Source organism: Trachypithecus francoisi, unplaced genomic scaffold, assembly GCF_009764315.1.
Source record: "Trachypithecus francoisi isolate TF-2019V2 unplaced genomic scaffold, Tfra_2.0 Lachesis_group2, whole genome shotgun sequence".
Taxonomy (NCBI): Eukaryota; Metazoa; Chordata; class Mammalia; order Primates; family Cercopithecidae; genus Trachypithecus; species Trachypithecus francoisi.
In genome coordinates, this window is record NW_022681465.1 from 173,168,521 (window position 1) to 173,195,457 (window position 26,937).

The 26,937-nt window shown below is 35.2% G+C and overlaps 1 protein-coding gene across 5 annotated transcripts in view; it reads right to left on the reverse strand.

Moving 5' to 3' along the window:
• DMXL1 (Dmx like 1) overlaps positions 1 to 26,937 on the reverse strand; it is a 178,854-nt gene that overhangs the window by 14,097 nt on the left and 137,820 nt on the right. For 3 of the 5 annotated variants that reach the window (XM_033181474.1, XM_033181471.1, XM_033181472.1), the window contains 5 exons: positions 18,448 to 18,534; positions 14,870 to 14,991; positions 14,382 to 14,523; positions 10,694 to 10,754; positions 1,947 to 2,074 (listed from right to left, as the gene is read on the reverse strand). In XM_033181474.1, the coding sequence (XP_033037365.1) occupies positions 1,947 to 2,074; positions 10,694 to 10,754; positions 14,382 to 14,523; positions 14,870 to 14,991; positions 18,448 to 18,534 (540 nt within the window). Of the gene's footprint in view, positions 1 to 1,946; positions 2,075 to 10,693; positions 10,755 to 14,381; positions 14,524 to 14,869; positions 14,992 to 18,447; positions 18,535 to 26,937 lie in introns of those variants that run through there. The other 2 variants (XM_033181473.1, XR_004430118.1) reach the window with 1 other exon arrangement.

Below are 26,937 nucleotides of genomic sequence, written 5' to 3' on the forward strand. Positions count from 1 at the left end.
CTATTAGACTTCATCAAGGCTAAGGTGAATGAATAGTAAGTTGGCTGCCTGTCAAAGATACCTGGGCAGGCAAAGACAAGCAGTTTTTTGTGCCTTAAAATGGGCTATGCAGAAGGCTGTAGTGAGTGTTAAAGCTGAAAAATAAAGTCACATTATAGAAGGTCTTAAATACTTGTTAAAGAATTTGACATGAGGAGCCTTAAAGGGTTCTTGAAAAAAATAATAACATGATCTCATCTATATTGTAATCATGTAACTATGTTTTTTGTTATATAATATGTTGGCAAGATGCATTAGAGAGATAAGGGTTCAGGTATAGAGATTAGTTAGGAGCAATATAAAACTGACAACCAAAGTGGAAATGCATGACCACAAAAAGCATACTGATAGAGAATACAAATGAAAATACAGTAGAATTGTAAAGGCTTCTGTACTAAGTTCCCTTAATTTCCCATTAAGAAGCTAAGAATGTTGCTAACTGGTATTAAGAAACAAGCTCTCAAAATTTTGTTTCACAACTACATAAAACTATACTGACTTTTGTGAAATGAAAATACAGCCACGTGACAAACATGGTAGACAAAAAAGGCTGCAGCACACAATGATAAAAGGAACGTGTGAGAATTTTAAGGTTGGGAGGCTGAGGTTCGGAAAGAAAAGGCAAGGTAAACCATCAGTTAGAGTCTGTGAGAGTAATTTTTGGTGAAGCATGGCCCTGAAAACAAAAAGAAGATTGATTTACGCTTTAATCATTTTGTAAAGGGCTAATAAGATATTAGGAGCAAAAAGAGGCAGTTTGGGCTGGCTGTGGGTGCACTGCCTCTGAATTAGCCCTGCTTCACAAGGAGTACTGTTCAATAAAAGATTGCTGTCTAACATCAAAAGCGGGGGCAGTTTGAACAAAGTAGGATTATGAGAAGTGAAGACAGTAAACGATGCTCTAGAGCAGGGCTGGCAAACTTTTTCTTAGGTGGCCATATAATATTTTATTTTGCCGGCTATAAGGTCTTTGTCCTCCTGAACTATGTATGCTGTTGTAGTAGGAAGTAGCCAAAGAAAAATAATGAATGGGGGTAACTGTGGTCCAATAAAACTTTATTTATAAAACAGGCGGCTAGGATGTAGTTTGCTGATGTTCTGTTCTGGAGCAGTACCCCTTCCTCTTAAAAAACTTTAATATTTGTACAATCACAACAATATCAGGTTAAAATGCGGATAGTAATTCAGTACATCTGGAGAAGGAATAATAATATGCATTTATAATAAGCTCTAGATGTTACTTGCTGCTGGATCACACGTTGAGTAGGTTCCAAGGGATAAAGAGAGTAGGAGCATTTAATAATAAAAAGTGTGTAATATAAAGTGAATTGATAATCGTTTGGTCAGGCCGGGCGCAGTGGCTCAAGCCTGTAATCCCAGCACTTTGGGAGGCCGAGACGGGCAGATCACGAGGTCAGGAGATCGAGACCACCCTGGCTAACAGTGAAACCCCGTCTCTACTAAAAAATACAAAAAAACGAGCCGGGCGAGGTGGCGGGCGCCTATAGTCCCAGCTACTCGGGAGGCTGAGGCAGGAGAATGGCGTAAACCCGGGAGGCGGAGCTTGCAGTGAGCTGAGATCCGGCCACTGCACTCCAGCCCGGGCGACAGAGCGAGACTCCGTCTCAAAAAAAAAAATAAATAAATAAAATAAATAAATAAATAAATAAAATAAGATAATCGTTTGGTCATTAAGAATCACTTAAATGAGTTTTAATGGACACCTACATAACATACTTCCATGAAGAACAAGTGAAGTGTTCTTTGAGAAGAATTTTAAAAAATCCATATAGATGAATACTTTACTACTACCCACTGAGCTGTTCTTTTCAGAAACCCAAACTAGTGATATTTATAAACCTCCAACACAATACATTATTTTTACCATTTACATTTTTATATAATACCTTATTTCCCTGATAGTTAAATCTCATTCTTGTAACTCTTGAATTGCCACCGGATCGAAAGCAGGCTATTTGCTGAGAGTGGCCCCATTCAAACATTCTTACACTCCCATCTTGAGCTCCCGTCAGATCTGCATTACAAGATGGCAAAAGTTGCATACTTATTTCAAGAATCTTTGGGAAAAGTTATTTCCTAATCCAATGTGAAAATCTTTATGAAAGAAACATCTAGGAAATAAATCAGTCAATTTATATAAATTTACCTTTGTATGAAATTTCAGTTGAATACTCATCATAAAAATAGTTATACAATACATTTTCATTTGACTAAGAACACATCCTCAAATACAATAGGAGCATTTAGATCATAGCTCTATAAATTTTATTTCCCTTTAAAGTTATCTCAGTGATGTCTTAATAGCCTTTTATTTTTTATAATAAATTATGTATTACTCATTATAACAAATTCTTAGGTAGAACCAATCCTTATCATACTATTAATGTTTAAATGTGTATACATTTTTCTTTGAAAAAAATCAGATTAAAGAAGGTTTTAAATGCCATGCTAAAGAAAAACATCAGTTCTAAGTTATCCTGATTGGCCTAATATCTCAAATATGTATTATGTTTATTTTTAAATTTTGTAGTTAATTTTTCTTTTTTTTTTTTAGAGACAGGGTCTTGCAATGTTGCCCAGGCTGGTCTTTAACTCCTGGCCTCAAGTGATCCTTCCACTTCAGCCTCTAAGAGGCTGGGATTTATAGGAACGTGTCACTGCACCTGACTTCTTGTTTCACTGATAAATATGAATAAGCTAATGACTATTAAGTCTTCACTTTGCCATTTATTATTTGTGTTATACTAGGATATTTACTTAATCTCTCTGAGACTATTTCCTTCCTGTAAAAAGGGACTAATGATATATAAGTCACTGGACAGTTGTGAGTAGTAAATGAAATCACTCAGAAATATGCCTATCATATAACACTCAATTTATAGAGTATAATTATCAATATTAATGTGGTATGGAGGTAGTAAAAAATTACATTTATATAAAACATCTAGCACTTGCTAGTCACATATCAGTCAAGTTTCCCTCATTCCTTATCAAATATTTAAAATAAATGAACTTCGATGGGTTTGAAATGTTTTACCATTGGGCAGTGGATAGAGTTTTTTGAGACTAGGTATTTGACTGGCTCTACTCCCTTTCCCCCAATGCGCTTGCATAGCTTAATCAGAAAAATAAATTGGGGTAGCTGTACTAAAAAAAAAAAAAAAAAAAAAATCACTGAACTTTTCTATTATTATTTTATGATGTTAAAAAATTAAGAGCTGGGTTTGGTGGCACACACCTATAGTCCTACTCAGGTGACTGAGGCAGAAGAATCACTTGAGCAGGAGTTCAAAGCTGTAGTGTTCCTTGATTGTGCTGTAAGTAGCCATAAAACTCCTGCCTGGGCAACACAATGAGGCCCAGTCTCTTTTAAAAAATAAAATAAAATAAAGAAATTAATTGGGAGGCTATTAGGCTAAGACAGCTCCAGGGCCTTGTGTGCCTATATGAGCAAATCAAAACTCAATTCAATGTAAACAGTAGAATGAAGCTTAAGCTTAACCAATCAAAAACCACCAACTTCTAACTAGATGCTTATCAATTAGAAACTCCCAACTAACTTCTAACTAAGGACTTTCCACTTTAACCAATCAAATATTGTCTTTGTTTTGCTTCCTTGAACACTTTATAAAAGTTTTCCCCTCATGCCACCTCGGTGAAGCCTTGATCGCTTCTGGTCTGGTGTTGCCCAATTCATGAATTTGAGCTAAATGCTCAAATAAACTCATTAAAATTTTAATGTGCCTATGTTTTAAGAGTTCTCAGCAGAGGGACAGGAAGGAAATCCCCTGATGATGACCTCCAGGAGCAACAAGTAACCAGGGCACAGGTACCTCCCAGTAGGCCCCTTGTGCTTACTGTTTCTCATTGTGCATTTGAAGGTTACCACTTGAGCTGAAACCTGCAACTTTTACCCTTTAAGCATTTTTCATCCAGATCGGCTCTGGAAGTCAGACTGAACCTGACTGGATTGGGTCCAGTAAGAGGCCTCAGGTAGATAAGATTTCAGGACAAGAAATCATGGGTTCTTCTGAATTTAAGGAATTCAAGAACTCCTTCAACTGGAACTCCAGCTAATTTTACATATAAACATTATGGACCCAGACCCTGTGCTTTCCTAGAGAAATGAGTATTTTTACCAAAGACAATTTAGAATTATGGTGGCCACAACAGGGAAGTTTTTAACTTATACAAAACTGTCCATCTACAGGAAGCACTAAATAAAAGGGAATCTCTAATGCTTCACAAACAGTGGGAGGCATTTTTTGATTGGTTTGCAGAGGCTACTAGAAGACTAAATGAACTGCAAATTGTCTCTCTAAAAGAGTATTCACAAAAGACAAATGAGAAATCTTAAAAGTCTTCTTTCACAAATACTAGTTTTAGTTTGTCCCATTTTCAGGAACACAATTTGGATCCAGATATCCTTTTTATTATCGATCGATCTATCTATCTATCTATCTATCTATCTATCTATCTATCTATCTATCTATTTTTGAGACAGAGTCTCGTTCTGCTGCCCAGGCTGAAGTGCAATGGTGCGATCTTGGCTCACTACAACCTCCGCCTCCTGGGTTAAAGTGATTCTCCTGCCTCAGCCTCCTGAGTAGATGTGACTACAGGTGCATGCCACCATGCCTAGCTAATTTTTTGTATTTTTAGTACAGATGGGGTTTTACCATGTTAGCCAGGCTGGTCTCAAACTCCCAACCTTGTGATCTGCCCGTCTTGGCCTCCCAAAGTGCTGGGATTACAGGCGTGAGCCACTGTGCCCGGCCCAGATATCCTTTATAAACTACTGAGTTTGACATTTTATATCTGGCAGATCACTAAAATTTAGAATGAAAACTACAGAATCTGCTTCTGCCTGTATGTTTGTGTATGACTATATATATGTTAAATACATGTGATATTTTTCTATTACCAGATGGTATTGTCAAAATTTTTAATAATTATATATAATGGGTTTAAAGAAAAATAAGCACTTATATAAATTAAGTATTCCTTAAACTTTTAGAAAGATAGAAACAGACCCAAATGTTTTTCAAGTCTATCTGATGTCAGATAATCTTTGGTAAATGAAAGCTAATTTAAGTTTGTTGGTTTAATTAAAGCAGGCATATCCTTAGAGTTACCAGCACTAAATATAATGTGATATACATCTTTTATTTTACTTATGCTTACTAGTCAAATACACTCATGTTGTCTTTGTTACAAAATTTGTTAGCAAAAAATAAATAGTAACGAACTTGATGGCTGGCCTTGTCTGGTGTTATGTCTACTTCAAAACAGTTTTCCAAATCCCTTTGACAACTTATACTCTTAGTATTCAATTAGATATTAATTGAATATCTAGATAACTTCCAAATTACATAAAATACTAAAACATTAATTGTTATTTTATAAGCTTAGTTATAAGCTAAATATAAGTTTATCTACTTTTGGCTTCTTATTACAGAAGAATAAAGATATTTGGGTCTGTTAGTAAACGTGTCCTATGACACACTTTTGAAAAACTATACTATGAAAAAGAACATGCTTCTGTAAATTATGAAAGAGTGTAGATTTGCTAGTCTATAGAATGCTGGTGTGACTGACAGTGCACAACTGCTTATTACCTAGTTTTCACTAGAAACTAACATCACTAACAGTTAAGAATTCTAATCAATATATGTAATTTAAACTACTGAAATAAATAATTTTGTATGTCAGGAAAGTAAGATGTTTTTGGAATGTGAAGCTATGTGGTGTGAAGGATGTTTTTCTTATGGGAAAAAGAATAATTTTCGTACTAAAGCAGACTGTTCCATACTGGGAAAGAGGAAGAGTACAGAACAAAATATGAATGGATACAAGAATGCTATAGAAGGTTTGTGTAAGAGGAATTTGGAAAAACAATGTTATGTATGGCCAAGCTGGCTAATATGTATTTATATATGTTATTAAAAGAATGATGAGTCTTAATATCAGAAGTACATTGGTGCAAAGTTTTACTGCAGTATTGGTTTTCTCTTGACAAGAGATTGTGAAAGGTTTTCCTTTACCTTTTAAGCAAGCTGACTACAAAATTGAGATTTTATCAAGATGATTTTCTGTGCTTCATGTCTTTTTAGGTCTTTGATCACCTAAGACCTAATGTTAATATTATTATTTTTACCTTTTAAGCAATCTGACTACAAAATCGAGATTTTGTTTGTCTTTTTTTTTTTTTTTTCCTCTTTATTGTGGAGAATGGGGTCTCCCTATATTGCTCAGGCAGGTCTCAAACTCCTGGACTCAAGCTATCCTCCCACCTCTGCCTCCCTGAGAGCTGGGATTACAGGCATGAGCCACCGCACTCAGCAGAGATTTTGTTTCATCAAGATAATTTCCTGTGCTTCATGTCTTTTTAGATCTTTGATTACCTAAGGCTTAATGTTAATATTAACATTATTACTAAATTAGGTATATTTCAATATTAAAATAGCTAAGGTTTTTTCCTACAACATTAAAATAGCTAAGGATTTTTCTACAACAATGTAACTTTCTGTATTTGCCTTTGAAGTATTTAAATTATCACTCTGGTTAAATATTTTTCCACAGAAATCTTATTATAATCATGTGTTTTAAACCGTTTGGTATTTTTGACAAACTTCCCCAAAATACATTAAAAATGAAGTACTTTTGACCTCACTCTAACTTTGTGAGTTTCCAAAGGGCCCTTGGAATATCTCAAAAAAATTTGTTCTCTCTCCCTCTAAAAAGAAGAATGTTATAATAATTAGGCTTTGTTAAAACTAATTAGGCTTAATTGATATGTTAAATTGCATGGGAAGCATTGTCAAATAAAGGTGATACCTTCTTATATTTGTATGGGTATACGATATTAGGTAAGTATTCCAGAAATTGTGTGAAGTTTCTAAAAATCTGACATGTTCTGGTATAATGTTATCAGCCATACTTTCAGTTATTCTGTTAAAATATTGTATGCCACAGAAGCAATCAAATTTACTTGTCTATTGTGCATTATGATAATGAACTGATCTTTAGCTATGGCCATGTTAAGTCTTTTGTTACTGACAGATGGCTATTGTTTCACCTGATCTTCACTGAAAGTGTTTGCAAGTAACTATAATCCTAAAGTGCTCTGTCTTCAAGGAGATTCATAGAAAAGACTCTGAAAGGTACTGGTTTCTGATAACGTTTAGATACTATCATTGGACAGTGTAAGAACTTCCAGAACTCTAAGGGAGAAAACTTATAAATTCATTAAACTGCTAACCAAGATGAAGCTGAGCAAGAATTGAGTATGAGAGGCTGAATAACTTATTGAAGAAAAATTATGGTTTCTTAAGAATTGTGGTTTTGAAACATTGCTAGTTCTTTAATATTTTGTTTTCCAGATTTAAGAAAACCTTTTTTATTTTCTCTTATGTTATTCAATAGTTTATGGCAATTTGGCAAAGTATGCCTTCATGAACAAAGATAAAACAATTACTTTTTCTCCCTACCTGATCCCTCCAGAATTTGGAAGCTATTAGTGAGTATTTTTATTTTCATGGCAATATAGTTATCTGCGTAAGTTCAATAAGAATCTGTTCTTTACAGCTTGCCAGGAGTAAAAGCAAAAAGAACCTGTCCTTCTTATAGCAGGACATAATTGGAAAGAGCAGTCATAGTACCAAGGCTTTGACTCATGTATCATATTGGAGACTATGCATAAAATCAGATATGACCCACACAGTTTTAAGGAACCAAAGGCTGACAGAGCAAATAAGGCACCTTGAACCCCCCCCCCACAAAAAACAGAAAAACTGGCCTGGTACTGTACACATATAGTCCCTTACATGGTTGCCTTACAGAAGAGTAAGGACTATCACTTCTTGGCAGACAAGGGAATCCCAGGATTTTCTGAGGACCTCAAGAAAAGAGGAATTCACCCAAATCTACAGGATTGCAGGTGAAATCAGATGGCAAGTCCTTGGTTTGGCTTCTGAGCCTCGAGAGGTTTTTAAAAGTCTTATCTGAGATTCCTTATTAATGTTTCAGCAGAGCAGACTTCACTTTTACTCAGCTAGGCTTATATGGAACCTATCATGTAGTATGATTTCAACAAATACTTATTAAAAAGGGAAAACACATTAAACATGTTAGAAGGGGAAAAAATGATCCCTTATATAAAATACATATTTGGTCTTTGTGTGACATAAAATATATATTTGGTCTTTGTCCCTGGATCCTGGCATACAGCTACTAAAATGCATGGAAGAGCACCTGAATTTACACTAATGCAGTGACTTAGATGGGGTCCCACAGATAGCCTAAAGCATTGAAATTTTCAGTGCCACTTGCCAACCTCCAGAAAAGGGCGGGAAAGGGAGCTGGAGATTAAGTTCTATAAAAACTCTTGAACAAGGAGATTTGATGAGTTTCTTGGCTGGTGAACACATCCACGTGCCAGGTTTGTAGTGCACCCCAACTCCAAGGGGACAGACAGAAGCTCCTCTGCTTAGGAGTCTTACAGACCTCATTCTATGTACTTTTCATCTGTTTCTTTTATGATTATCTTTTATAACAAACTGATAAATGTAAGTAAAGTGTTTCCCCTGAGTTCTGTGAATCAGTATAACAAATTAATCCAACCCAAGGAGGGGGCGGTGGGCACTCTGACTTATAGCCAGTATGTCAGATGTGTAGGTGACAACTGATAACCTGCGATTGGTGTCTGAAGTAAGGAGCAGTTTTGTGGGACTGAGCCCTTAACCTGTAGGATATGATTCTGACTCCAGGCAGACTGTGTCATAATTAAACCAAATTACAAGGCACCCAGCCAGTACTTGGAGAGGTGGAGAATGGCTTGAGGTGGACAAAAGCCAACACATCTGGTATCAGAAGTGTACATGACAGTATAAAGAAACTGTGTTTTCTACTAAAAAAATTATAAATGTACTAGGCTAACTTCTAAAAAGTTGTTTAAGGATTTTTCAAAAGATCTACTCCAAGGAAAGAAAACAGCTATCCTGACGTATCTGAACTTCAGACTAATATTTTAAAAAAATCCTGTCTCATAACATTTTCACAACACGAAAAGTGTTTGTTATCAAATAAATTATTATCTGTGGGACTTGTTTGTGACATGAAAAGATATACTGGAAAAAAAATCCAGTAATTAAATTAGCTTTTAATTTTTCAGGTGTCTTATCTGCTAAGTTACAGCAGTTCTCTAAACAGAGAAAGTACTTATCTCTCAAGACAGCAGCAGCAGTAACTGATGCTGTCTAACGCCTCTGACAATAGGTGCACTGAACCTTTGAAGCTTCGAGGGTGGACACTTTAAAGTTTATGGGCTTGAGGTATAGAGTATGTATACCTGCCGGGACACATGGTATGGGATTGAGAGAAAAATGAGGTCCCTTCAGTATCTCAGAAAACTTCCAAACCAGACTGCATAGAAGAGGGTAGTTTTAAGCAGTATCAAGTATTTCTTGATGTGGAGTAATATTTAAATTTTATATATAAGACACATTTTGACTCCTTAACACTACAGGCTTCATGACTGTTTTTTAGTTCTCACTTCACATTAAACTTGTGGGTAAAAAATACACACTTCTAGTGATGAATAAATCTGACATAGTGAAAACAGACAAATTTTTTATATTATTTTATACCTCTAGCATAAGTAACAGATGTTATTCTCTTCAATATACATACATGGTTCTCTTGAGCCTTTCTTTGTACAGAGTATACAACTTTGATAATAGAGTCTTTAAGCATTTATCGTAAATGAAGCAGAAAAGAATACTGATTTTGTTAACTGCATTTTATCAGAATATCTCCCAAGACAAAAGTTTCTAAAGTTTTTAATAGGCTATTAAACTGGGGGGACATGAATACTCATTAATTAACATGCACTATTCTTGTTACTATGTAGGACAATTTGACGAAGGGCATAACTTAAAGAAAAATGTTAAAAATTGGAATACTCACACACCAGTGAGTATTGACTCCAACCCACCAGAATCAATACCTCCAATAAATTCCCCATTAATTAAGTTCTTGGTTGAAGGAAGAGAAACTTTTGAGATTCCTAGGAAGATTAACTGAAAACAAATATATTCTGCCTTAGAATATAAAAACTTACTAATAATAACTTCCTATGTTTACTATTAATGTGTCTCATAAAAGACAAACTGAAAAAAAAGTAATAAAATACAAACTGAGTATAATGAGGTAATAAATAATCGAGGTATGGTTGTGGCTTATGTAATAAAGGTTGGCAGTGGTTCTATTATTAAAATAATTATTCACTATAATTTAGCATGATCAAAGAAATCCAGAAATGTTCAAAGATAAAATGTGTTAACTTAGAAATACACAAATTTTGTGTATTGGTAGTCGCAAATTTTGATTGGTAGTCAAAACACCAGAAAATTTACTTCATTAAATCAGTCTTCTCTTTTAGGGAAATATCTTTTTCTATTTTTACCTAGTTTTGAAATCAAGATTCTATTTGCTGGCAAATATTATCTAGAAAAAAAGTCTAATAAATGCTTTCAATTAAAACAAAAAGGTTTCCATACATTTCTTATAATAAAATTACCAAAAATATGTTTAAGAATAAGAAAGGACAATTGCTAATTATTATTCAACTTACAGTAAGGAAGAGTTGGATGAGAAGTCATTCTTCTAACATTATTAATGGCTTTCTTAATCATCTGGTAAAATAGAAAAATTATTTTACAGCCACAATAAAAAGGATTAAACAGGTAAATTGTGACAGGAAATTCAAATAACATTCATGTATTTATTTTTACGTGCGTTCATAACGATCATTATGGGTGCTAAAAATACTAAACATGATAACAGAGATTTAATAGTGCAGCTCTTATATTTGTACATATATTTTGGGCATTACTGACTAGGCTCTAAAGATAAATTCCTCTCAAGAATTTAGTCTTCCCTCCTTTCTTGTCAATTCTTTTCTGATCCCATTAAATTTATTATTCAGTAATAATCCTGAATAGTATAAGTTTAAAAGACAGGAGCATGTGAAAATAAAAGAAGATAAAATATTAACAGATTTAAAACCTGATAGTTTGGAACTATGTGTTTACTCATTTTAAAGTTATGCTTTGAATAATTTAACTAGCCTGTCAAATGAGAGTAAAACAAATACATAAAATTAAACTAAAAATTTATAGAACATTTCCTATTTATATAGCATCATAACTACAAATATATGTTATCTTAAGTTTGTAGCATCAGTCTCAGGTAGATTTTGTTATTGTTATTCTTTTGGATTTTAAATGGTTCAATTAGCCTAAAGTTGTGGAGAAGGTGGGGAGTTGGTAGGGAGGACAGAGACTAGGCCAGAGAAAAGGTGAGGGATAAAACACTGAAACACATATATGGATGCAGTTCCACTCCAAAATAGCAGAAGCTAGTCATCATGATTTTTTTTTGCTATTAATTTTTATCATTTGATAAACTGAAAGGATTAAGAAAATATTTTATCAATTCTCTAGAAAAAATAAAAACCTGCTGCATATGACTTCTGTTTAGTAAACTTCATATTTAAATCCCATGTTCTTCTTAAAGAAATTCTTGAAGGTTCCTATCTTGCTTTTGTCTTCTTTTTTAATAATCACAGGAGAACCATGAGTAAAAAAATACATAAACACAGGTTTAAAAAAGTTTCTGAAAGCGTATGTAGAATACGTAAAATCATTATTTTAGAAGATTCACATAAAAAAGAACAACCTTATTCTACTGGTGTCTTTCTGTTGAGGGTAGAGTGAGGCAATCCCAACCCTTATGTTAACAAATCACAATTATTCAAAATAAAAAGATGACCTTCTAAGATTTAGGTAGGAAGAAAAGTCAATCCTTAGTGTTATGCCTAGGGTAGATTTCTGTATTACAAAGCTCTGGAGTATAAACACATTTTTCTGAACACCTACTATACGTCCAATACCATTCTAGTTAGAAATCATCAATCTGCAAGACAGGCAGAATCCAAGTTCTCAAAGAGCTTAGATTCCAGGGCATATAAAAAAGACAACTTAAGGCAGGGCACGGTGGCTCATACCTGTAATCCCAGCATTTTGGGAGAACAAGGCGGGTGCATCACTTGAGGCCAGGAGTTCAAGATCAGCCTGGCCAACATGGCAAAACCCAATCTCTACTAAAAATACAAAAATTAGCCGGGCATGGTAGTGCATGTCTGTAATCCCAGCTACTAGGGAGGGTGAGGCAGGAGAACTGCTTGAACCTAGGGGGCGGAGGTTGCAATAAGCCAAGATTGTGCCACTGCACTAGAGACTGGGCAAAAGAGCAAGACTCCATCTCAAAACAAAACAAAAAAAAACACAACTAAATAATGAATAATTTCAATAACTGGTAAGTGCTAGGGATGAGAAAGATGATAAAATATAAGTTGAGTGGGGGTAGAGTGGGTAGGGGCAAATGCCTTAATTAGGGAAGCCAGGGAAATCTGGGGGGATTTGAGTTGAGATGTGAATGGTGAAACAGAGGGATGCAGCATTTTAAGCAGAAGGGAAGGCAAGGGCTCCTGACATGACCACGAGCTTAATACATTCAAGAGACAGAAAGAAGCCAGTGTAACTACAGCAAAGAGAATCAGATGTAGAATAAAGGGAGGTGAGATGGCAGGTTAAATTCTGTAGGGCCATATTAATGTTATTTAAAAGTTGTACTGGGAAATCTGAAATTTTTTAGAAAGTGAGTGACAATCTCAATGATGTTTTAGAAAACAGTAACTGCCTGCTGCTGTGTAAAGAACAGAAGGAGGAAGAGGCCAGCAAGAAAGATGTTACAGGAAGAACTATATTGTAATCTCTGAAGCTGGAGTTCAAAAAGTGCCTATTAGTCCTATTCACTTCTTCGGCATATTCCCCCTGAGTTCTCTTTTAAAAGATTATAATATCAGTAAGTTTTACAGACGAATTGTAACACACCTGTCAGCTGGAAAAAGAATTTAACCACTACTGAGCAAGTCATTTCATCTGAATAATTACTAGATGGCTTTTCAAGTTCATTTTAATCCTTAAAACACTGCTACTTGAAATCATTGAACTAAGGAGAAGAGAAGGCTTTAAAACAAGCTCCACCAAGACACATTTAACAAAGTGACCTAAGTTGAACCACTTGACCTTTCTGGATCTCAAGCTTCATCTGAAGAATGTTTAAGTATGAGTAAATAACATCTACAACAGACACTGCAAATTATAAGGTAATATCAACTATAAAGGAATTGCATTAGGTACAAAATATTACAAGTTATTATTAAAGATGACTGAGTCTTTACTTGAACAATTACCCATACTAATTAATGAAAAAAAAATGTATTTTTTGGTCAAGGAAAGCATTCTACAGGACTTATGAAATTCTGAAAAACTACCACCTTTCTTTGCTTCTTCTAATCTGTTCATTAGTTCCCATACCCTAAGTAATAATAAAGGAAACTCTTGGAAGTACAAACATGAATCACATCTCTAGGCAATTAGGGCTAAAACAGATCCTCCATCACTACAGAAAAATAATGTTTCAGTTCATCATTATATTGCCTTTTGCTTAACTTAAAAAATTGTATTGTTTTTGTTAAAAAAAAAAAAAAAAGAATATTTGTCCTGGCATTTAAAAAAGTGATAATACGGATATAGTTGTTAATTGATATCCATTAAAAGATACCTAGACAAGGGGTTAGCAAACCTTTTTTTATAAAGGACTGGATAGCAAATGTTTTGGCTTTATGAATATTTACTTTCTGTTGCAGATACTCAATTCTGCCACCGTAGTGTGAAGGCATCCACAGACAAAATAGAAACAAATGACTATGGCTGTGTTCCTATAAAACTTTATTTATAAAAAGACACTGAAATCAAGTTTCATGTAATTTTCATGTGCCAAAAAAATACTATGTTTGTTTTTTCAACCACTGAAAAAACAACGTATATACCATTTCACTAAAATGTATACACCATTCTCAGCATATTAGCTACATAAAAACAGGTCATGGGTAATATTTGATCTATGGGGAATAGCTTGGTGAAGCCTGATCTGAACCATTATGTTTCAAATAATTCTTAATTAAAATATAGCTCTTTGATTTTCAAGCAAAGTATATTTTTGAAACAATTTGTTATTACCCTTTCAAATGAAAACATACTATTCTTCATTATCAAAATTTACAATTTCCAACATGTAAGACTTACTAAAACTTTAGGAATTAAGAAAAATGTTTTAAATCATCCTTTATCCATTAACCTAGAGGGGAAAAAAAAAGTTACATATAGCTTAAATTTATTTTTAACTTTACATACCACAGATGCTCCTCTGCCAGTCTGTGTACTACCAAGCCATGGCATGTTGATTGGAGTGCCAGGATTGCTATGTGTATATGGAGTTGTACCTTGAACAGCTGTTAAATCATCACGAGCATGTATAACCAAGAAGTCTTCTGATCTATAAAGGAATGTCAACCAGAATAAAAACAACTCATCATTTCTTTCTTTTTTACACTTGAAAGGTCTAAAATTTGAATTTATAGTTCCCTTTAAAATTAATTTTCTTCAGCTCTTATTCGTAACTCACACACAACAACCTCATACCTGAACAATTTCTGTTCCCTTCACTTACTCTTCTCTCAATTCCCTTATTTAAAGCTCTTGCCACCCCTCATTTAGCATATCAGCTTCTACTCTGCTTACAATCTATAAATTGCTTTAAAGAATCTTTTGAAAGTGATAGTTCAGTAAATATAGTAACTCATACTGCAACATTACTAAATAAAAACAAAGTATGAAGGTACCCTTTGGTTTCCACTTCTATATCATCATCTACCCAAGTGTAGATCTGTGTGGCCAGAATTCCAGAAACATCCAGTTCTTGAACATCATGACTGGAAGCAATTGCTATGCAATTTCTATTTGCCTGAAAAATAAGTCAAACAGTAATTTTAAAAGAAATAGGCAAAATAGGTATATAAGCTGCTTTTGAAAATGGTAGTTTTGAAATAACCTCTAGCAGTGATAACTAAAGTACAAGATATACAGCATTCTTACTTTTAGTGAAATAATAAGCTTCAGTTTGGAGATATGTTTACGTTCTAGGAAAAGTACATCCAATAGAAAGCCAGTATAAATGGCAATACATGCAGCATTTTATTTCCTCTCCCAGTACTGTCTTTCTAGACTGCTAGAACGCTATGAGCTCTCTAAAGTTTGCAAAATTCAGAAATGTGGAGGAAGATAGGAGCCCTATAGGGTACAGAAAGGTGAGGGCAATAAGGAACTCCAAACTAAAAACATAATTCTTAATTATTCAAACGAAACAACTTTCTCCTAAAGTTTTTCAATCTGAGGAAAAAAAAAAAAAAAAGAAGTGGGAAGGGGTCACAGAAAAAAGGTGTAGGGACAGAAATACAGTGGGAGAAGTATGCCAGAAAAAGATTACAAATGAAAAGTTTCTAAGATTAAATGACATGAAATTTTAAATGCCTATGAATCAAAAATGTACATCTTGGCTGGGTGCGGTGGCTCACATCTATAATCCTAGCACTTTAGGAGGCTGAAGCAGGCAGACAGCTTGAGCTCAGGAGTTCGAGACTAGCCTGGGCAACATGGCAAAACACTGTCTCTACAAAAAATACAAAAATTAGTTGGGCATGGTGGCATGCACCTGTAGTCCCAGCTACTTGGGAGAATGAGGTGGAAGGATTGCTTGAGCCCAGGAGGTGGAGGCAGAAGTGAGCTGACATTGCACCACAGCACTGGGCACCAGGCATGAGACCCTGTCTCAATCAATCAATCAATCAATCAATGCATATCTTTAAAACAGAAAACAGGAAGATAATGACATCAAAGAGAAAATAGGATTACCATTACTGCTATGTAAGATTCTAACACAAACTATTAAGAAAAAACTGAGATCTTAGAAATAAATGAAAAAATGATATAGCTAGATTATTGGGTGGTAATTCTCCACGGGTCTCCCAAATTCTGCATGTTTTATAAGTGAGTCATGTCTGTCCTTTTTTCTGCAGTACAATTACCAGGATGTTTATATAACTATTATCTCTCCCTCCAGAGCAAAGGGCAAGAATACTTACTATCTATTATAAAAGATTTGGTTTCCCTAAACTCAGTGATCCTCTCCTGTAATATAACCTACTATGTGTGTAGGTAAGGTAGGTATCATCTGGCCCTCTTCCCATCATTCTCTGGAAATTGTGGCTCAGGGAACCAGTGTAAAGTGCTGATTTTCTGGTTATTGCGTTTGCTGTTAGACATAAACTGTCCTTTGTCTCTGATCAAAGAATCGTATGTCTTCTAATAGCATCCATTAAACTGTTTAATGGATCAATTAAATGCACTGTTTAAACAATCCACTGCCTGCCTCAAAGAGAACTGTTTCTGTGGCAACTAACAGAAACAGAAAGGTAACTGTTAGTTTTAATTTAAGGTAAAATCTGAGACCCTTCATAGTTTTCGACACAGGTAGTTCCCAACTAAACAAATCACAAAAAAAATCTCAATGGCATTTTAAAAAATGCAATTTAAAGCAAAGGTATTATTTCTCAGCTGCAAATTTAGTAAGGATATTAAAAATAGCAAATCGTCCAGGCACGGTAGCTCACACCTGTAATCTCAGCACTTTGGGAGGCCGAGGTGGGCGGGTCATGAAGTCAAGAGATCGAGACCATCCTGGCTAACCAACACGGTGAAACCCCGTCTCTACTAAAAATACAAAAATTAGCTGGGCGTAGTGGTGCACACCTGTAGTCCCAGATACTTGGGAGGCTGAGGCAGGAGAATCGCTTGAACCTGGGAGGTGGAGGTTGCAGTGAGTCAAGGCTGTGCCCCTGCACTCAAGCCCAGGCGACAGAGCGAGACTCTGTCTCAAAATATACTAAAATAAAATAAAATAAAATATAAAATAAAAATAAATAAAAATATAAAAATAGCAAATCTGGGGAAATAAAAATTAAACAGTCATATTCATAGACAGTAACCTGTAGACTTTATACATGTGAATAACTATTCATTACTAGTACTTATATATAAACACTCAAGAAGAAAACAACTAGTTTCTTTTATAGCACAGAATATTTTAAATAATATTTTCTTCAAGAAAAAGCAGGTAATGCAGGTATAGATAATATTTTTTTTTTTTTTTTGTAGAGACAAGGTTTCACAATGTTGCCCAGGCTGCTATCAAACTCCTGGCCTCAAGTGATCCTACTGCCTTGGCCTTCCAAAGTGTTGGGATGACAGGTGTGAGCAACCACATCTGGCCAACAATTTTGTATTTGACATGTATATATAATATCACGTTATACAGATATTACAACTGGCTAAGGGGCTGACTCCAGATTTGTCTGTTTCGCACGGAGCTGTTTCTTTGACAACAGAACTGTCTGAAGCAGGCAAATCTGGAATCAGCCCCTTAACCAGTCATTGTTCAATGGTGTCTAAGAGGGAAATGAAGTGAAGGACGCAGAACAACAAAGATACTGTCCAGAAGAATTCAGAGCAGACAGACATAGCACAAAAAGATAGAAAACCAACTGGTGAAAGGATTACTAAATGGGTAATTTTCCTGTATATCACATTTCCCTGTATATATTATAGGGTATGTATCTATATAATATTTAAAAATTATTTTAAATTTAGGAACATATGAAAATTTATTTTATATATATGTATACAATATCTCCTTTAGGTATCTTCTATGAATACATAAAAAGAAGATACACATATCCTTTAAGTTAATGGAAGGAAAACAAAAGAATAATTAGAAGTCATTAGGAACTACACAGCAAGGCAATTAGGGGAGATAGAAGGGGAAAATGATTAAGACAGATTTCAATCTTGGACTGTATTACCTAAGGCCACCTCTTCTGTGAGGAGCATACAGACATCTAAGGAGGATGTTAAGTAGAAATTTAAGAAATACTAAGAAAATGCACATGTTTGGCAACTATTGGAGGTATAAATCAAAGAGGGAGAATTTGAGTCACATATAAGCTTAAATCTTACCAAACACCCAGAACCACATTTGACATATTCATAAGGAATATAAAAAACTTCTTCTGTGGGTTAACTACTGTACTACATTGTATAAATTCTAAAAGTGACTGTCTATATATTTGGTACTTCTCTCTGCATAGTAATAAAACATTATGTATTTTATCAGCTACATATCCAAAATCATATAACAAAATCACATTATCAAATAGTATTTTATAAAATAAAAGAAGTATCCAGGTTGCAATTTAAGGAACTGGAAGCAGCTTTGGGAAAGAAATACTGGATAAACTGATAAAACAGAATATATTATCCAACTATAAATACTTAATAAACAAAAGAAGAATGTCTATGTACTTACCTTATTAACAGCGAACGCCGTAATGATATCAGATTCCTTATGAATAATTCTTGCTTTACCTCCAGGATATCCCAAATCTGCTTCTATCTAAATAAAAGGAAACAAAATCCAAAAATGCAGTGATTTTAGTAATAGAACTAATAATATGTGCCTATCAATTAGTACTTGCATAAATTATTTTAAGAAACTAGATATTTCAATTCTAAAGGTACTATTGTATATGTTAATCATCCCTAAAACAAAGTTTGACAAGGGAAATTTAAATTTCTTCAAACTTGCTTTTTTACACATAAAAAAACAGCTGATACAACACACAACTTCATTAAGTGGTTATCCGCCCAAGACACAGTGAATTAACTTTAAAAGACCAACACATTCTAACTATTAAAGCAAAATGTATTTACCAAGTTTCTTAGCATTATAATTCTTTAATACTATTTTAAGAAATTTAAAAGGTCAGACAGTCAATATTTAGGTTTTGCAGATCACAAAGGGTCACTGTTGCAATTTCTTTCAAACCTTTAAAAATTCTCAGCTCATGGGCTATATAGAGGCAGGTGAGATTTGGCCAGCTGGTTGTAGTTAACCTTCAATTTATAGAGAAACCTGAAATCCTGAACGGCAAAGTAACTTGCCCAAGTGAGTAATCATTTTAGTAGCTAAATAAACCACAATTCTATGTACTTTAGATGGGGGACATATATTTGACCTTCGGCTTACTTCAGACACAGTGTATACATCTTTGGACTTAGAAAAGAATACTATGTAAATTCAACACTTACTAAAATAAGTTGAAAAGAGGAGGCAATTAAAGAGTTGAATTGTTGCCTAATATAGGACATTATTTCATATTATCTTTTTTTTTGTTTTTTGAGATGGAATCTTGCTCTTGTCACCCAGGCTGGAGGGCAGTGGCCCACAGTCTCAGCTCACTGCAACCTCTGCCTCCCAGGTTCAAGCGATTCTCCTGCCTGAGACTCCTGCCTGAGACTTACAGGCACCTGCTACCATGCCTGGCTAATTTTTGTATTTTTAGTAGAGACGAGGTTTCACCATTTTGGCCAGGCTGGTCTCAAACTCCAGACCTCAGGTGATTCGGCGGCCTTGGCCTCCCAAAGTGCTGGGATTACAGGCGTGAGCTACCACGCCTGGTCATTCTAACTTTCAATCTTTTAAAATGAATTAGGTTTACAGACTTATTGTGAAACACATACATTATTTGAAATCATCATACAATAAATTTACTTCCTGCAAAATTTTGATAGAAATATCACCAATGCCTGCCCATTGACCACAGAACTGATCAGAATATGCAGTGTTTTAAAAACAGCAACTAAGGTCAGGCGTGGTGGCTCACGCCTGTAATCTCAGCACTTTCAGAGGCTGAGGTGGGTGGATCACTTGAGGTCAGGAGTGCAAGAGCAGCCTGGCCAACATGGAGAAAACCTGCCTCTACTAAAAATACTAAAATTAGCTGGGCGTGATGGTGCGCATCTGTAATCCCAGCTACTTGGGTGGCTGAGGTAAGAGAAATGCTTGAACCCAGGAGGCAGAGACTGTAGTAAGCTGAGATCGAGCCATTGTACTCCAGCCCAGGCAACAGAGCAAAACCCTGTCTCAAAAAAATAAATAAATAAAATACAGGCAATTAAGATGACTGCTCAATTGGAAAGTTGAAAGAGACTTACAAGATAACCAAACCAAAATACCCCTACACAAACAAAAATCAGTCACCATATATAAAGAGTCAAATATATTCTAATCTAAAGTATAATTTACTTATGAATTTCAGTATTTGCTGAACATTCTGGTTGACTTGAGGATCAACTTGTCTTCTAAGGGAAGTCTCAGCTCTGACTACAAAAGGCTGATCATCTGTTAATGATATATATAACAAATTCCATAATTTTATGACAAAATTCCAACTTCCCTACCAATCTGCCTGGTATCTCAAGTATACTAAATGTTCATTCTTAGGTTTTGAAGAAATTGGTGACAGAGAAAGATGATGGCTCCATGGAATAGAGGGATGTGCCACTTGCTGGTAAAGGTAGGATGGGGGAGATCATACCAGTTTCACCTGGGGAATTTTTTCAAACTTTACATGTATGGGAGGAAAGCTCCTGCAGGTATGAACTTCAGAAAACCTTTCTCTATGTAGGAATACATTCCTGTCCTCATTATTTACTAAGAACATTGTTTCTCAACAAGGTGGTGTCAAGATAACCTGAATAACAGTCAACTGAGGTGACTTTTTTTTTTTTTAATACAAAACCTCTGAACGCCATGTCAGATACATAATCAGAATGTCATGAGGGTGGGTCAAAGAAATGGTGGTATCTCAGAAGTCTTAGATTAAATTTGTGAATGACCATAAGTGGCAGAAGGTAAGACTAGAGATAAAGGTAGAAGTTCAGGTGCTGCAGGGTCTTAAAAGACATAATAAAGAGTTCATATCCTGTTCTAAGTCAGAGAAACCACTGGTGGATTTTGAAAAGTCTGGCTATTGTGAGATAAAACATAAAGGGTTTGAGAATGACTGCCAGAAAACCAGTTAAAAGGCAACTACAGTAGCTGAAGTGAGAGATCATAGTGGATTGGATTGGGGCAGTAGGAATGGTGACAGTGATAAGTGTTTGGAATTGGGATACATTTTGTTAATGGGCTGTAATTATAGTGTGAGTAAAAGGAGGAAAGAAAAAGGATGAATCCTAGTTATCAGGCCTGACAGCTGGGTGAGTAAAGGTACCACTTACTGAGATGGACATAAGTGAAGGAAACTGTGGGGAGTAGGTTTGTAGCAGGCAATGTCTAGATTTGGGAAATTAGTTGGGACTAGAGAGATTTGAGAGTTGTCAGCATATAGATTATATTAATATTTAAATCGTGAGATAACCCAAAGAGACAGTAAAGATAGGAAAGCTAAAAAGTTAAAGAACTGAATTCTGGGGCAACCAATATTTCAAGGACGGGAAAAAGACAATTCAGTAGTTATCAATTAGCTAACATAAGAAATTGAAGAGTTTGATATTATGGAAACTAAGTGAGGAAACAATTTTACAAAAATGTTATGGGTCAACACTACCAAATGAGTATTAAGAAGTTGAATCATATGAAGACAGATAATTGACTACTAAATTTAGTATACTGGAAGTCAATGGTGACCATGTCTATGACAATCTCAGTGGAGTGGGCTGGAGATAATAACTAAGTTAGAGAGAATGTGATATCTGGTGAATAGGAAGGGGAGTCCACTGGGAAAGGATCATAGAGACATTCAACGGAATTGATAATGTTTTATTTCTTAAGCTGGGTGGTTTGTTTGCGGTGTTTCAACATTATTGTTTAAATCTTGAATGACTTTATAGGCAGATCTAAGTGAATTTTGCTATATCGGAGACTAGAGAAATGGAGTATTTTTTAAAGGCAAAACAGTAAAATACATCTGCTCATGCAAATGAGAATAATTTGAGAGAGGCAACATTTACTGATGAGAAGAGAGGGGGATGGGCTTCAGTTACTAAGAACTGAAGACAAGTCCTTGGGTAGGTGAAAGCAGGTAAGATCTGTGCACAAGTGAAAGATCTGCCCTTGAATAAAAGGGTGACAGTTCACTCACTGTTAAAGGAGGCAGAAGAAAATATCTGCATATAGAGCAGAAATTAGATGATGATGGGCAGGTTAGGCTAAATCACTGCTGACTGCACTTATTTTAACAGCAAAATATATTGATATGTGGGGAGTGGGAAACAAATACTGGAAGTTTGAGGAAATGGAAAAAGTATGAAAATGAAAATGAGAAAACAAATTTGCTATAGAGCAATTTATTATGACTGCAGGGTAAATTTTATGTTAATTTGGGATTTGTGCTAATAAATTTAAAGTGAGGCAAGCTCTAGGGTCTGTGCTTTTCCTCCAAACATGTTCAGCTGCTTGAGTGCAGGCACAGAATAGGACAAAGAGTTGGGTTTAAGCAGATTTGGGAATTTTCAAGGGAAGTATAGTGTAGGAAGAACAGAGATAAGGATGTTTGCAAGTGATTGATTCCATGATGGATCATGAAATCTAAGCTGGGAAGGGAAGGAAGTAGGAACATGATACAGTCAGCCAAAAACAGAGACGGAACTTGTGTGTGCTATGAACATAATTGTATTCGTTAAAGGCCTCATAACATAACATTAGAGTTAAAAAAAATCACAATGAATATGATCTTAAAAGATCTCCTAAAGTTTCAAGTCACACTTTGTAAAGATGCCATGCTTTGATTGGGCTGGATATGTGAGGAAAAAAGAATCCAAATATTAATGCTAAAAGAGATTTAAAGAGATTATGCAGATCAAAAACTAAACACAGAATTGCTATATGATCTAGCGATTCCACTTCTGTATATACCCCAAAAAACTGAGAGCAGAGACTGAGATATTTGTATATCAATGTTCATAGCACCATTATTCACAATAACTAAGACAGACACAACTTTGTCATTTAAAAAATTTCAGGATTCTACCAAACACTTCAGAAATAACACTAATTCTATAAAAATTCTTCCCAAAAATTAAAGAGGAGAGAATCTCCGTCAATTCATTCTAAGAGTCTAGCATTAATCTGAGACCAACACAAACAACACTGTAAGAAAACTACAAACTAATATCCTTCATGAACATAGATGTAAAAATTCTTAAAATTTTATCAAATGTAACTATATATATAAAAAGGATAACACATCATAACCAAGTACAGCTTATGCTGGGAATGCTAGATTGGTTTAACATTTTAAAAAATTCATTAACCTATCATATTAAAAAAGAAAAAAGCATGATCATCTCAATAGTAGGCAAAAAAAAAAAAAAAATCATTTGATAAAAATCCGACATCCTTTTCTTATTAAAAACTCTTAACAAAGTAGGAACGCAAAGAAATGTCCTCAAAATTATAAAGGACATCTACAACAAACCTAAAGGAAACATTTTACTTAATAATAAAAGACTGTTTTCCCCAAGATCAGAAACAAGGCAGTAACGTCTGCTGGTAATCACTTCTATTCAACACTGGACTGGAAGTTCTAAGTCAGAGTGATAAGGCAAAAAACAACAACAAAAAAAAAAAAAAAAAAAAGAAAAGAAAAAAAAAGAACTTAGATGAAGAATACATTTGAAGGACTTATAATACATGACTTCAAGATTTATTATAAGGTTATAGTGATAAAGACAGTGAGCTATTATCATAAAGATGGATCAATGGCCCAAAATACACTCCAGAATTAGACCTACACATCTGCGTCAGTTGATTTTTGAAAAGGTGAAAGAGATAGTTTAGTGAAAGAAAAGATAATCTTTTCAACAAATAATGCTGTAAATACAGATGCAAAAACAACAACAGTAACAAAGAACTGAGGTCTATACTTCACACCATGTAAACAAATTAACTTGAAATGGATTATAGACCTAAATGTAATACTAAAACTCTAAAACACTTAGAATAGGAGAAACTCTTTGTGATCTTAGGTTAGGCAAAGATTTCTTAAATACAACACCAAAAGAAAATGAATAACCAGAACTAATACATTAGACATCATCAAAATTAGAACTTCTGCCCTTCAAAAGAGCTTGTGGCTGGCTGCGGTGGTTCACGCCCCTCTTCCCAGCACTTTAGGAGGCCAAGGTGGGCAGATCACTTGAGGCCAGGAGTTCGAGACCAGCCTGGGCAACATGGTGAAACCCAGTCTACTCACCTACTAAAAACACAAAAATTAGCCAGGTGTGGTAGTGCACACCTGAGAATTGCTTGTACCTGGGAGGTGGAGATTACAGTGAGCCAAGATCACATCACTGCACTCCAGCCTAGGCAACAGAGCAAGACTTTGTTTAAAAATAAATACATAAAATGAAAGCACGTTGTAAAGAGAATGAAAAGACAAGCCATAGAATAAGAGAAAATATTTGCAAATCACATTTCTGATAAATGATTTTTATCCAGAACATACAAATAACTGTTAAAACTGAATTAAGAAAACAAGCAACCTAATACAAAATAAACACAACATTTGAAGGCAATTCATGCAGATAGACAAATGGCAAATAACCATGTGATAAGATGCTCGATGCAAATTAAAACCACAATGAACTACTATTACATACCTACTAGAATGGTTAAAATGAAAATATAGACTACACCAACTGTTGGTAAGAATGTAAGGCGAGGCTGGGCATGGTGGGTCACACCTGTAATCCCAGCACTTCAGGAGGCTGAGGTGGGAAAATTGCCTGAGCCCAGAAGTTTGAGACCAGCCTGCGCAATATGGAGAAACCCCACCTCTACAAAAAATAAAAATGAGCTGGGCATGGTGATGCATGCGTGTAGTCCCAGCTGCTCAGAAGGCTGAGGCAAGAGGACTGCTTGAGCCTGGGAGGTCGAGGCTGCAGTGAGCCATAATGACATCACTGCACCCAGTCTGGGAGACACAGTGAGACCCTGCCTTAAAAAAAAAAAAAAAAATAGAATGGGATTTTGTACACCACCCATTGAGAATGTACATAAATAGTACAACCACCTTGGAAAATATTTGAATAGTTTCATAAAACATTTAACATATACCCACCACATGATCCAGTCTTTCCACTCCTAGGCATTTACACAAGAGAAATGAAAGCATTTTTCCATACAATGTGACTTGTGCACGAATATTCAAAGCAGCCTTATTTGGAATAGGTCCAAAATAAAATCAGCTCAAGTGTTCATTAACAGGTAAACTATGGTATATCCATATAATGTAATAAGCATCATAATAAAAAGGAAAGAACTACTAAAACACACAACACAGATCAATCTTGAAATAATTATGCTAAGTCAACAGACACAGACTATAAACCAAAAATGATGTATTATATGATTCTATTTACATAAAATTCCAGAAAACAACAAATTAATCTTTAACGCCAGGAAAAAATTCGGTAGTTGCTTGGGGAAGAGGGCACAAGTGAAAGAGAAAAAGAAGGGAGGGATTAAATTCTGGGGACTGATGGATATAATCATTATCCTGGTTGTGGTGATGGTTTCGCTAGTGTAGACACATGCCAAAATTGAACAAGTTTTACACTTTAAATATATGTAGTTATTTTAGGTCAGGCATATCTTATAAAGTTTTTTTAAAAATTATATAGCAGTGGGCTTGGAAAATGCTGGCCAAAATGATGTTAACTCACCCCTCAAAAAGACTGCATTTTGACACAGCATGAAGATGACTATAGAAATACAACATTGATTATTAACATTTTATAAACAGTATCAAAACAAAAATGTTTGTATAAGAATTCCTGATATGTGGGTGGGTGCGGTGTCTCATGCCTGTAATCCCAGCACTTTGGGGGAGGCCAAGGCAGGTGGATCACCTGAGGTTGGGAATTCAAGACCAGCCTGACCAACATGGAGAAACCCTGTCTCTATTAAAAATACAAAAATTAGCTGGGTGTGGTGGCACATGCCTGTAATCCCAGCTACTCAGGAGGCTGAGGCAGGAGAATTGTTTGAACCCGGGAGGTGGAGGTTGCAGTAGGCTGAGATTGTGCCATGCACTCCAGCCTGGGCAACAAGAGCAAAACTCTGTCTTCCAAAAAAAAAAGAATACCTGATAATGTGTAGACAGTGACAGTAGTAAGTAATCATCAATACCCAGGCAAGGAAAAGTGTTAATTGATTAAAAGTTTGAATTATATTCCCTCAAAACCCCCAAAGGCCACTAGAAATTTTCAAAGTATGAATCACATATACTTATTTTGCAAAAGTTTTAGTTATAATATACAGCTGATATCAAATCAGGCTTTTTAATTAATTGCACAGAATCATTTCTCCTATTTTACCAAAAGACTCCCGTTGGAAAGAATAAGAGGTAGAAATTAGTAACTTTAAAAATTTTTTTGAGAAATTTTTCACTTAAAAATCACTGCTGAGATTGTTTTAAATACAGAATATGAAAAACATGAGTTAAATATCAACCTCATAAAGTCACAGTTGAATTGGCCAGGCATGGTGGCTCACGCCTATAATCCCAGCACTTTGGGAGGCCAAGGCGGGTGGATCACCTGAGGTCAGGAGTTTGACATCAGCCTGGCCCACATGGCAAAACCCTGTCACTACTAAAAATACAAAAAAAAAAAAAAAAAAAAAAAAAATTAGCCAGGTGTGGTCATGGCTGCCTATAATCCCAGCTACTCAGGAGGCTGAGGCAGGAGAATAGCTTGAACCTGGGGGGCAGAGGTTGCAGTGAGCTGAGACTGCGCCACTTCACTCCAGCCTGGGCGAAAGAGTGAAACTCCGTCTCAAAAATAAAATAAAATAAAGTCATAGTTGAATATGCAATCACAGAACACCTAGGAGTTATTTCATAATTATACAGATTCTCATCTTTTGTGCTTTGATTCTCAAGTACCATGAGTACTTACTATGTACCCTTAAGGCACTTTGCTACATGCTGTTGCTACCAGTAAAATAAAT